The sequence below is a fragment of the Bidens hawaiensis genome, unplaced genomic scaffold, assembly GCF_021521415.1.
Source record: "Bidens hawaiensis isolate Kalapana, Puna unplaced genomic scaffold, B.hawaiensis_p1.1 tig00014903_1, whole genome shotgun sequence".
In the NCBI taxonomy this organism is placed as follows: Eukaryota; Viridiplantae; Streptophyta; class Magnoliopsida; order Asterales; family Asteraceae; genus Bidens; species Bidens hawaiensis.
In genome coordinates, this window is record NW_027492321.1 from 85,567 (window position 1) to 99,647 (window position 14,081).

Consider the following 14,081-nt stretch of genomic DNA (forward strand, 5'->3'; position numbering starts at 1 on the left):
ACAATGCAAGGGCGAAGCTATGTGGGGAACGGGTGTGGCCCCGGCCACTGCCATTTTCTCCGTTAGTAGGATAAATTTCGCGATTTTTCTTGAAAATTTTTATAAGTATTAAGCGCGGTCACCCCCGGTGTATTTTTCCAAAATGATACCGGTCACTACTGATTTTTTTTTATAAATATAATACCCCATCGTTTGTTTTTTTTTCCTAAAACCTTTTAAAATTTATATACAAAAGTTACAAAATAGTAGTCGAATAGTAAAATATTTGTTTTTATAAATTTTTTAGGTCGTTGCAATTCTTCTTCTAGTATTCACCCTTAGGGATGAGATCGGTACGGTACCGGTGCCTGTACCAATACCAAAATATTCAGTTCGATACCTAAATTTGAGAGATACCGGTACCAAAACTCAAAACTTTGGTATCTATTCGGTACCGACGATACCAAATCTGTACCGATTTCGGTACCGGTACCGGTATTAATACCGAATTTGCTTATCTCTACTCACCCTTCCTCTCACATCATCATGAATATTTTAAGTCTTTGTTGGTTAAAAAATTATTTTGTTTTTTTTATTGTAAGAACAATTGTTTGAATAAATGATGAAAAATTAGATATATAGATATGTTGTTTGATCCGACCCGAATAGAATCACCGACCCGACCCGAATAAACAAGAATCGAATTTCGACCCGGAAATTTTTGAGTCCGTGACTTCGGTCACCCCCATTACTAAGCCTAAGCTTCGCCACTGAATTGATGAGCATGCAAGACAGGGTGATTTGTTCTTGCAAGCGAACGAATGGTGTGAGACTGTGAGTAACGACGAGAGTTTATTTTTGTAACCCAAAAATTTAAAACGGGTCTGCATGTTTTATAATAAATATCTAATTTATTTTAGTGTTTAATTGAAAAAAGTTTATATAGCATCTTACTTGGACACACTGGATTTACAAATATATGCCTAAAACAACAAACGCTTAATATTCATTTTCCTCGAAAGCCACTAATGGTGATAATTCAAATTGTAAGATTTTCATTATCTATTATTTTTAATTTTATAATTATAAAATTTTAAAAATGTACCTCTTTATACCAACGTATAAACATTTATTATCCTTTTTCGTGCAAAGAACTCCTTTATCATACATTTATATTAATTTTTAAATTAATTCATTACCAATGCCTTTTCTTTACAAATTCTCCTATCGGCATTGGTTATACACTTATATCAACGTATTCGAGAGACGGAGATTAAGAAAACCACGTTTGAATAGTAGGAAATCTCATAACACTAAAATAACCAATAAAGTTTGCATAGAATACACATATAACCCATACAAGTCTATTGAATGATATCGTTCATGGTATGCTATTTTGTATCATTGTTTATTACCACTAAAATTTAGAAAAAATGTTGTTTATTCTCAACCACCAAACATGATACAAAGATTTTTGTACTCTAATTATATAACTTTTATGATTTATTTTCAAAACAATTCTAGTAATATTCTACCCGATCATGTACGTGATAGTAGTCGCGTTTATATTTCTTCAAATATCATGACGTTCACCGATCCATTGATATTAACTCAAAAAATCGTTATCTAAACTTAGCACTTATATAATTTAAATTGTTCAACCCAAACACATATACATGAGTGCCTAACCTAGTGTTACATATGTGCATATATATTCAACATCTAATTATTGTTGATATATATTTATATTATTATACATATTTATATAAACTTAATAATTTATTTTAAGATTTCAATTTTAAGTTTATGTAACTTTTAAGTTCATGTTTATGTAGGTTTATAATTTAAATGTTATGCAAGTTTAATTTACAATTATATATATACTTTAAAACTTAAGAGTTAAAGTATACTTGGTCCTCTCTTCACAAAGATATGGCATAGTGTTTTGAATTTATTTCGTGATATCGAGTAACAGGAATCTAATAATCAACTTTAACATAGACGGAATATATTGATATAAAAGGATAGAAACATCATCAACTTTATATATACTAGTTGTGATAATCAGTAACTGATGTACACCATGAGTAAGTGTCTTTATTCAGATTGGACAGTTTGATCAACCCTCTAGATTAGTAGTGTTCGCTTATTTTAGATGCTATGGAGATACCATCATTTTATTTAAGGAAACATGTCACAACCAACCTGTCGATGATATCCCAAAACCCTGATCCAATGCTACATATGGGAACAAACCATAGTTAATTCAATGAGGAGTAACTTTCAGGGTAAGTGTTTTATTGAACCATGATCTCCAGCTAACGGATGATCTCTTTCGAGTTATCTCCCTCATCTGTGGTGGTTTCTTGCACAGCATGAAGTTCCTCACTCCATACGATCCGATCATCTCCCTTGGATTCAAAGCTACATGAAATTTAACCAACACTTATGAGGGTTCTTATTAACTATACTTTTACCTCTTTGAATTGGATATATAAAGATGTAACTGAAATATGAGATGAACAACATATATAATTATATTCAAAATAGATATAGAAATAAAATAACACTAACAAATCATACATAATAAATAAGAAACGCAGCTAAAATAGTGCTTATTTGTGTTAGAATTTGAGATAGATGGTAGAAATGTATGTACCTTCGGTTGCAGCAATCGGAGTGTACAGGAAAAAATCAGTATATTTAGTTCCTAGAACCGGAAGACGTCGTTCATGAGCGTACAACTTAAGTGCGGTCTCAATAACATCAGCCACCACCGCGTCTTCATCAACTACAAAGCGAATAGGCCCCGAGCTTCCCAACACGTCTATCTTAATCAGCATTCTCCTGCTACCACCTTTCATGACACGATCCTTTATCTTCCTGAACGGCAACGATAACATGGTGCCAGAATTCCTTGGAGAAGTCCAAGGATAAAAGCGAATAGAGCATGAACTGATTAATTAGCCGCGTTTTCTACTATTAACAAATGGCAAGGAGAATCGAAAGTAGAGGCTTGGGATTGTTGGAATACGAATAAGAGGAAATGTGCGTATATAAAGGTGCCGGCGTGCAGACGAAATCTGCCCAGCTTTCGTAACAAGTTTGATCATTTTCACTTGGTTGTCACATTACAAACTTTCTTAGCTCACTTTTATTTTATGGTTGTGTTTTAACCAATAATTTTAATTTGTACTTACGTTTGGGATATTAATTTGCCCATTTAAAAAATAATGTGGGATAAGGATAACAGTTAATCCTGTGTTTTTTTAAATAAAAGAATTTTAGAATAATAATCTTTTTGTCCTTGTTTTCACCGACAAATAGTTTATAGTCCTCAGAATTTTGTAAAAGAATTTTAAAACGGATTACTATGAAGTAAGTGTTATTTTAAGTTGTAATTTTAAGGACAAAATCATTAAATAATAACAAAGATTTGTTATCATTTTATTTTGATTGTTTAATTTAAAGAGTATAAAAACAATTATAAAAACTAAGAAAACTAAAATGAAAAAGAATGTATGATGGTGAAACTATATATGTTGAATTGAGTGATAGCACTCACAACGCCTGGATGTTTTTGAACCGTCATGTCACCGTTACTTCAACATTTCTCGTCCTATTCCCAATTTCTCTCATTTTTCTTTCTCCACACACCAGCTGGACAACCTCATCCGGTCATTCATTTTCTCTCTCTCTTAACTTGAGTGAGAGTACTCACAGCGGCCAGATACAGCTGGACCGTTAGGTCAATGCCACCCCTACCTCTCTCGTCATTTCCCCCTTTTCTCGCATCTATCATTTTTCCCCTCACTCAAGCCAAACGACCTGACTCCCCCCCCCCCCAACCCTAGAGGAGCTCCACGTAAACCACTGACGACGAAAAAAGCATCCTTATGGGTGCTCTAATTGTAATCATTGAAAGAAATTACAAATGATTTAATTGAAACAATGTTTAAAATAGCTTTAATTTAATTTAGTACATTTTTTTATAATAATGCGACTTTTAAATTTAAAAGTCGTTCGTTCTAAAAAAAATTGTATATATTAAATTGTGTAGAAATTCTCTCAATAACTATTGTTTACTATTTTAAAAAATAAATTTAATTATATATTTTGATATGTTATGTTTGGCATATAGTGATGGGATGGCTTTAGTGGACCGGGCCGTGTAGAATCGAACTTCGATGAAATTACTTCAACTACATGACAATCACGTTGGAGTATTCCGAGCCCTTCCTCATCTTATTTGTATAAATATATTTAAAAATATTATATTTATTTTTCTTTTAATTAAAATAATATTTTTATAACTTTATCTTACAGATTCCTTCTCCTCTATTTGCTTACGTACAACCAACTTCAACATATTGTAAATTAAAAAAAATAGATGGGGGTAAACAAGTTTTCCCAAATTTATAAAAAATTACTGAATTTTCTTTCTCATTTACTCATAACCATTATTAATTATATCCTAAAATTTACAAAAACCTCTTACAAAAATTTAAGAGACTAACTGAAAATGCTCTTACATGTATCTCTTACATGTATGTATCGAAGCACTAATCACACCCTCACTCCAAACTCAGAAAATCTCAAATTATTTTTAGGTCACTAAATTAATTTTTGATTAACTATAAATTATGGAAAACAATAATCAAAATATAATATAAGGTTTCGTAATTAATCGCTTCTCAAAATATAACAAAATAATGTATGTAATCAGTTATTAACACTAGAGTTCGTGATGATAGTATAGTTGAACTAATGTGTAATTAGCAATTTAAAATAAAAACAAAAATCATGTTCGAATCCTAATATAACTATTTAGCAATTAATATTGAAGAGAGGAAATGAGCTTTGCCATGTGGTTTTATCACTTATAATAAAAGCGTATACAACATCACAAACATAAGCCTTGTGATAATAGTTGGCGTTAGCTTAAACCATCTTTGAATTCAGATTTAGTGAAGATATCAAACAACGAAGATTGGTTCTATCACTAAAGGCATATTTGTCAACAAGATTGCATCTTATTCTTGGTTGGTCACCTCCAAGTATGAACCGAGCCATCACACCGACACACTCGACCCTTGGATTGATTCACCGAAGAAGTGTGATTCATCTATGAACCAACTTGAACTGCCCTATGACTTTCGGGCCTTGGATTGAATCATACCTTGGACCAAACAGTTTCTACCACACGAATACATGCCAACTACCAAATTAACCACATCAAGAATGGTTGTACTGGTCCAATTATGATACGTGTGAAACTCTTGTCTACGATATTCAACCCAAATTCGATCTATATTCCATTTTTTTTTTCAATTTTAACAATTCCTAACATCACTTGTGAAGAGAGGCATATGTACGTATCCTTTACCATGCAAAAAGGGAAACATAACGTGAGAAAAGTTAATGTTTTCAGACGCGTGTTATTAATAAAATAAAGAAGACAAAATACTCCTAATTGACTAGGTCAGTAGATGGACCCAACAAAATAAAAGAATTAATGCCTACAAGAAAATCTCTAAAACAACCATTTTTTACAATCATTTTACAACTTCAACGGTTCAACCATGTATCAAAAAAAATATCTAAAATAGCCACTATTTTTCATGGAATCCGACGTAAATAGGACCCGACCTAACGGATTAACTCAGCATATTATAAGTCACCACGTGTACAAATGTTTTGTCTATCCGATGTAAAAAATTGTCCGACGTAAAAAGTGATGAGATGACGTAAAATTAAACCATCGAGTCTGCCAGTTTAAATCATGTTATCGCTGGATCCGACGGATTAATCTTTCAATGAATTTCTTTGAATTTAACTCAACAGTTCGTTACTTTCTTACGCATATTTCTCAACAGCAAGCGTGATTCGTGGAAAACAAACACTTTTGTTGTGTTCTCCTTGAAAAACTAAACGATTTACACTATGAAATTTGATTGATTATGTGGAGAAATAAGAAAGAGAGAAATGAAGGTTGGTTATGAAGGATTAGAGTTTGAGTGTAGAAGATGAAACATTACTTCATGGTGAAGTACTACATCTGAAGACGAAAATCTTCGTGTTTCGTCTAAAGACCAAACTAACATCATGACACGTGTAGAGATTTTAGAGGCCTATCTAATCTGCCGGAGAAGGTTTTGTTTACATCGGATCCGATGAAAAAAATGGTTATTTTGGATATTTTTTCAAAACCATAGCTAACGTTGAAAAATGATTGTAAAAAATGGTTATTTTGAAGATTTTCCCTTTAATAAAACGTAATAAAAAGGCAAATTAGTTTTTTTATTAACTCATCATGAACATCATCATCATCGTACTCAGTTTATCCTACCAATAGTAAAGCTATGGTAGGGTCTGAGGAGAGTAAGATGTAAACAGTCTTACCTCTACCCCGTAGGAATAGAGAGGCTGCTTCCGGTGAGACCCCCAACTCGATGGTAGTTTTGCATCAAGTCTTGGACATAAGGCACATAACACACAACCATTGGGACACCGGCCGATTGATGCATACACCTTTGTCTTTCGGCTATCAAAGCTACCACATGATGCATGATTAACCTTCCGCCACTTTTAACGTTATTTTCACGAGATTAGTAAAATAACGTCAAAATTAGTGCAATTTCACTTTTGCCCACCCAAGAGTTCAAACATATATACATTATATGCGCGCACCACAAGCAAGACACTTATATCACTATAGTTCATAATTCGGTAAAAAATTTAGCTGGCAAAACTGTTAGGATTAAACGCACACACGAACCGAACACACACGCGAAAGCAATAAACAAACACGAGGATTTAACGTGGTTTGGTCTAAACTGACCTACGTCCACAGGTGGCAACTAGGTATTTCTTTTATTGAGTGACGAAGGATTACAAGTACATAACATTGTTTAAATAGAGACTAGTCTAGGGTTTGTAAATTATTGAACAAGAAATCTAAACCGGCCGGGCTTCGGTCTGGCCACCCTACACCCGTCAGCTCTTTAGACTTCAAATAATAAACCGGGCCAACAAGGCCTACGAACCCAACAATCTCCCACCCGTTTTCTGTCCCTACCGGCTCCCACTGTAACGAACTGCCGGATCCTGAGATATCCCGAGAACAAACACTCTCCATATTCAGCAAGTAATCCATTGTCGACCTGGAACTATAACTGAAAAACGACCTGTGCTCCCACTGTCACGATGTCCTTTGACTGATTTAACCTTCCTAGCTCGTTCATCTTGAATCTTCACTTTGGCTCTAGGTTTGTTACTTGCAAAACGAACCTTCTTCTGCCCACGAGATTCTGTGAACCAGACTTTGTCTTTCACCAAAACTGGATCCACTTCTTTCGGTGACATATCGACCACATACAACGAACCCATTTTCATGCCACGAGCAACCACGAGATTCCCTTTGACTACTTTCCACTGCCCATTCCCGAACTTAACATCGTGCACTTGGTCATCCAACTGCCCAACTGAAATCAAACGTTTCTTCAAACTTGGAATAACCCTCACATCTTTCAAAGTCCAAGAAGTACCGGCTGAAGTTATCAATTTAACATCTCCCATACCCGTAACCTCTAAAATATCATCGTTCACTAGTTGAACCTTACTAAGATTCCCAAAATTTAGATTCTTCATCGTTTCACTACAGTGAGTGGCATGAAACTATGCACCGGAATCCATCACCCAAGAATCAACGTTACTCTCAACACTAAGAACTAAAAACTCATCACTACTGACTTCGTCATCTGTGTCGTCTTCTGTAACGTTAACATCTTTCTTACCATTCAGACACTGATTCCTGAAGTGTCCATTCTCTTAACAACCCCAACATTTTATATCTTTACGAGTCTTAGACTGACTCCTCTTCCTGCTCCCACTGCCTCGTTGTTTTCCCCTACCTTTACCTTCTGTGACTAATATATTACTTGATGATTCACCTGAACTTCTGCATCTTGAATCTTCTCCAAGAATCAAATCCCGAATCCCATCAAAAGTAATTTTTGTAGATAAACTATAAACTGCAGTCACTGTTTGTGACCAACTGTCAGGTAAAGAGGATAATCACAATAGACCTTGAATATCATCATCAAACTTAATGCCGACTGACACTAAGCGGGAGAGGTTCGAGTTAAGATTAATAATATGCGTTGTAACTGACTCACCCTCTTTCATTCGAGTTGTCACTAGCTCTCTGATAAGATAGACTTTATTCGTTGCCGAAGGCTTCTCATACATGTTGGATAGTGCCTCCATCATACCACGGGCTGTGGTTTCTTTCATGACGTTAAACGCCACATCTTCCGACAACGACAATGTAATACAAGCCCTAGCTTTCTTGTCTAACTTCTTCCACTCTGCTTCTGACAACTTTTCTGATTTTTCATCCTCAAACACTACATCCAAGTCTTTCTGACAAAGTAGCGTTTCAATCTGCATCTTCCACCAACCAAACTTCTGTCCGTCAAACTTCTGTATCGAAACATTTTCGTCTTCTGCCATGACACTGACTAAAACGAAAAATTGGATAAAAACAGAGATAGGCACGGCAACAAACGAGCCTGAACTTAACGACTATTCTACTAAAATCTGTTAAACAACCAACCTATTTTATATCACTCTAAATTTCACTTCCATTATCAAGACTCAAGAACAAACTCAGAGAAAAAGGACTTGGTGTGCCCCTAATTAGCAATAACATTTAGAAGCAAACAAAGTAACTTCTTTGTTATGATGGAGGGTATGAACAAAAAACTCTCCTACTTTCTTTTTTCTTAATAGCAAAGGATCTCACGTGTAAACATATTCTTTTTAGGTTATATCCAAGGTCGAATCCTTTACCGTCATAAGACCGTACTCAGTAATATACAAGAACCGGATGAATCCATAAATTATCGCTCCTTATCGAGTTTAAACCTGAAATTAAAGCACTGAATCATCTCTTCATCTAGATGTCAATGAAATGACCCCGAGTGAGAATCAAACCACTAATGACATCTATGCACCGCAATAGCTTTCTACCCAGACTCTCCAAATGTTACCTCATATTTATTTCTTAGGAAATGATAATATTCAATTTTTAATATTGAATTAATTAATTATAACATATAAAACAAATAATAAAGTATAATAAATGTGTCACTTTTTATTAAAATCTAATTAAAAATAAAATAATAACGACATTCTAGTTATTAACGTGGGAAAACAAGTAGTTGCATATATATACTACAATACAAAATAAAAACAAATATGTAAACCATGAAATAAACGTTACATATATATGAATTCAAATCAAGATCTGCAGAAGGTAGAGTTCAACTTTGCTTTTCAACAAGGTCTTCTTGTAGTTTCCTTGGCGGGAAGAAAGAGCAAACTAATATTGACGGTTGTGGACGAGGATTTGTGTTTAACAAGGGTATCTTAAAACATATTCACGCCTTTACTTAGATAGTGCGTCTGTCTCCCATGGTACAACAGCCGAAATAATATGTATTTCCAAAAAAAGGTCACGCACCCGAAGTACACCGGGTAGATCAGCGTATTAAAACTCGGAAAGATAAAGATGAAGTTTAGAGAGTACTCAGTTCTAACTATACTGGAAGACAGATACATGCTAAGGTTTCTTTGGTTGGTGTGATTAGGTAAGCTTACAGTTTTTCTCATCCGCAAAATAAACCTTCAATTTCATCATATAATCACAAACCATAACACTCGTATAGTCATACTCATTAATCATGCAATAACAAAGAGTCAAGTGACTAACTATAGTAAATCTCTCTCTCTCTCTCTCTCTCTCTTTTTTTTTTTTAGATTTCCTAATTAGGCATCCTTAAAAAGTCGTACGAAGTATTCAATTTAATAAAACAAGTTTGTATAGGTCGTGATGGCATGATTAATAACATATGATTGTTTATTTCAACCACTCTATTCTCATTATCATTAGTAAAAACACATTTTTACTTAATCTTTCAACATAAATAAATGTTGTTTGAAAAAGAAATTGTTATACGAATTGTGGAAAATATGCTGATAATTTTGTTTTTTTTTAATTTTTTTTTTGTAACAATCTATATTCTTACTTTTTTTTTTGTGGAACGTATGTTTGTGGATGGGATTGTTGTAACAATCTATATTCTTACTTTTGTTTTACTCTAAACCTTATTTTTACATGGCGTGAGGTAAACGTGTATTTTATTTATTTATTTTTGTGGAAGGATTAAACATTGGATTTGAGAGAGAAACAAATATTCAGAAAGAGAAATTTTGAATGTTGAAATAAAATTTTATACTAAAAAGTGTCTTTTTTTATACACAAGTAGCCGTTAAATGCTATTTAGCCATCATAATAGACCAGGCAGTCAGTAACAATTCAAGAGATGACCCAAATTTTGAAGCAATTTTCCCAATCCGATTGGAGGGGGACATGCTCCCATATGGGGCCTAGCACCCCAACCCCTCTCTCCGAGGTCCATACCGTCTACCGTTAAAGTGAGATTACAATTGACAATAGTTACATAGCCGGTATGCATTAGTTGGCATTGTTATTGGATTATTAATACCTTATTTGACTCATAAAAGAGAGCAATCCCTAACAAGGGTCAGAATAAGCACAAAAACATAATTTAGACAGTTTATAACAGTAACTCAATAGTTAGTTTGCTAAAATAAAACCATCCACTTAAGCAAAACAGTATTAATTAATGCAGCTGTATCAACACCAAATTCAATACAGCAACTCATTAACTTTTTCAGCAGAAGGTTTCACATGAAACATTGATTAAAAAGGGCAACAACAGTAAATCCTCTCTCTCTCTCTGAATCTATATATATAAAAGCAAGTCAATGGTTTGTTTGCTAAAGAAACACATCCTACAAAACAATAAATTAATGACAGGGTATCCACACCAAATTCAATACGGAAACTCATTAACTTCTTCAACAGAAGGTTTCAGATGGAAGCATGGAACACTGATTAAAGAAAACAAAAGCAGTAAATTCTCTCACTCTTTACACGTACACATATGTTTGTATGCATATAAATTAGACATTTACCATTACTGGACTGCCACCGGCTCATTAAACATTGACTGAAAAAGCTAAAACCCATGCTACCATTAATTCTAACTTGGATGAAGAAAGAATAGGAACAAGGTGATAACAGAAAGAACTTTCACTATAGGGTGGTGCTTCTTATTTCTATATAGCTTATACTACCATTTTGAAAATATAAAATTAAGTTTTCTAGACATTAATGTCATTATGGTGACTAAATGGATGGATACGTGATACTTAAAGGACATATTAGTCTAACTGTATCAATGTATGTGGTAAAAGTGTTCATTCTCAAGTGGTTGAGAGTTCTAGATGACAGTGTAGAATTAGCAGTAATTTAGAGGGTGTGTGAGTTGCACGTTCTAAAGAAAACTTGAATGACATAAGAAACGGTTATGTGTAGACATTAGATAAAATTACATAAAATAATAATGTATTGGTGAATAATATTTTGTTTACTGAATAGTGAATAACCGAAAAACCAAGATCACCGGTTAGAAACGTCAATAACTATTGTAGCATTAGGATAATTCCTAACAAGCTAACTTCATGAAAAGTGATACTACATCAAACACTAATGACTATAATAGATAACAAACTCTGCTAACGAAAATTGGATTATGAATACAGAATCAACATCACCAAAGGTTTTTAATCTACTTAATCAATCAATTATGAAGAGGGTTAGGACCTGTGTGAACTAATCTTTTATCTTCATCATACAAATCATCATCTTCTCCAGCTTTCCGGCTTCGTGCTGTTGCATGGAATTTTGGTGATGCAGTTCTAAAGAATGCAGCTTTCCCGCCAGAAGGTACAGTTTTAGGGTGACGATGGACGGCTGAAGACGGTGTGGCGATAATTAGGATCACCCATATCATGACAAAAAGTAGCATTCTTGGATTTGTATATCCTTTTCTACCTCTGCATCTTGTTGTGGCTAGTTCATGTGAAAGATCATGGGTCATTTTGATGGATGTATAAGTTTATATATAATTATTATATGTATATATAGGCAGGAAGATCATGGAGAGAAATAGAGCAAAAGGTGAGATCTTTGACTTGAAAGATGAAAAGGGAACCGGGTGTCTTTTTATCGAATTAGAAGACAAAATCTCAAAGGTGTATGGTGTACTGGTGGTACTGATGGCGGTGGGGTGGTATGGGGTTCAATATAGGGGTTGGTTATTACTTATTATTCTTGCTTCTTCAATTCCCCTTATGTTATGAGTCTAGGTCACATGGTATTGGACTTTAGTAGCTTTGATAGTTTTGAATTTTGAATATTTGAAATTAACTTTTTACAAACTACATGATCATACGTCACCTGACTAATCGTATTAAGTACACCTTTAGTTATTATACTTAAGGATCAAATCACGTTTGGTGTGTAAGTGTACAGGTTGTGCTCTAGCTTAGACACTTAAATGTGTATGATAGAAACCCAAAATTTGATTGATTAAAATACACAAGGACAAGGATAGTAGGCCCAATTCGAGATGAGCTAGTCTCCGACTAGCCAATTCGAGATGACAATACTCCAAATACAAGGTTAATAAACCCTAATATTTTTAATACATAAGCATTGATATCCCAAAAACTAAAATACAAACATATAAATAAGCCTAATTGTAGTAGTAAATGTCGCTGTTACGTAGACCATTCAGTGACCTCAATCATTTGTCTCCCTTGGACCCTTCACCTTAAAACGGGTTTGTATCGGTGTACATTTGAAGTAAACTATATGTATGTAGAAAATAAAATATTTTATTACAAATTAAGTTTAAAATTTCATGTAGCTATATCCAAAAATCAAAATCCGTTGTATATTTCATTTTTTAATTTAATCTTGTGTTCTTATGTTTCCCGTTTGTTTCTAGCTTCTTGTATTTATTATTATTATTATTATTATTATTATTATTATTATTATTATTATTTTGTGTTATTTTGCATCTGCTTTTATAATAAAAGAGGATTTGTTTTACTAGCTAGTCACATGTTTCTCGTGATATGATACTTATTTTCCCTATCTATAATACTTAGTCTTTTTTTTCATGACTTAAAAACAGTAATCAAAATGCATATCACCAATCTTATTTCTAATCTTATATTTCTATGTTCAACTTTGGTTGCTACTATTTGCTTATAGTTCCAAAAATGCTGTGGAAGGGGTTTCGGCAAAATGAATGTTCTGGTTTATACGGTGAATGTGCATGCGCTGAGCGAAAAACTTAAATTATGGGAGGTGATCATTATTTAAGAATAAGACAAAATTACAGATATAGTCTTTTATGTTTGTATTAAATTTCAACGTTTGTCCTTTATCTTTGAAATTAATCTGATTTACACTTTACGTACGTTTCTAAATTTTACACCGTTTTTCCTTTGGCTCTAACTCAGTTAGTTTTTCTTGTTAAGTCAGATCATGTGCCTTGCACATGAGGCCATATTGGTCATTTACAAATTTATTTTAATAAATATTTTAATAGATAAAACAAAATATGTAGATTAATATCTCTCTCCTCTCTTTCTTATACCACCATTGACCCTCCCACCATCACCACACCACCACCTGCCACCATCAAATTCTAATCTTTAGCAACCACCACCATATTTGCAACCACCACTGTGAAACCACCACCACCACCACCACCATAACCATGGAATAACTACCATAATTGAAACTATCATTGCCCACCACCGGAACTCCGCCACCAATCCTATCACCGCTCCATTAACCTCGATCACAACGAACAGTCCGTGGGAGCATCTACTCCTAACGGTCGCTTCATAATCTACAACCAAACCTTCACCGTCGTTCACCGCCACACCCACCAACTTCCCCATCCCCAAATTTTAATCCAAATTCCCAATGTCCTAAATCGATTTTTGTACTGCAAACCGAATTTGATCAGAATCCGGTGACATTTTTTTGTATTAAGGAAAATGCAATTCTCACAAACATTCCAGTTAATGGTGGTCCATCATTGATGACCTCGCCATCACTTTTAGATCTTCCACCGGAATTGTACGGTCCC

General features: G+C 34.0%; 2 protein-coding genes across 2 annotated transcripts; both read right to left on the reverse strand.

Annotated features, from left to right (window-relative positions):
- Nucleotides 1–2,245: 2,245 nt before the first annotated feature.
- LOC143548075 (uncharacterized protein At4g22758-like) lies at nucleotides 2,246–2,882 on the reverse strand. The gene is made up of 2 exons (XM_077039337.1): nucleotides 2,639–2,882; nucleotides 2,246–2,403 (listed from the first exon to the last, which is right to left on the reverse strand). The coding sequence occupies exons 1-2, from the start codon at nucleotides 2,880–2,882 to the stop codon at nucleotides 2,246–2,248; spliced, it is 402 nt and encodes a 133-aa protein (XP_076895452.1).
- Nucleotides 2,883–11,711: 8,829 nt separating this feature from the next.
- Nucleotides 11,712–12,011, reverse strand: LOC143548076 (CLAVATA3/ESR (CLE)-related protein 16-like). The gene has a single exon (XM_077039338.1). It carries the CDS (start codon nucleotides 12,009–12,011, stop codon nucleotides 11,712–11,714), a length of 300 nt encoding a protein of 99 aa, XP_076895453.1.
- Between the last annotated feature and the right edge of the window lie 2,070 nt (nucleotides 12,012–14,081).

Coding starts and splice junctions, on each gene's coding strand:
- LOC143548075 (XM_077039337.1), bottom strand. CDS start 2,882: ATGTTATCGTTGCCGTTCAGGAAGATAAAGGATCGTGTCATGAAAGGT. Junction 2,404..2,638: donor TCCGATTGCTGCAACCGAAG/GTACATACATTT, acceptor AATTTCATGTAG/CTTTGAATCCAAGGGAGATG.
- LOC143548076 (XM_077039338.1), bottom strand. CDS start 12,011: ATGACCCATGATCTTTCACATGAACTAGCCACAACAAGATGCAGAGGT.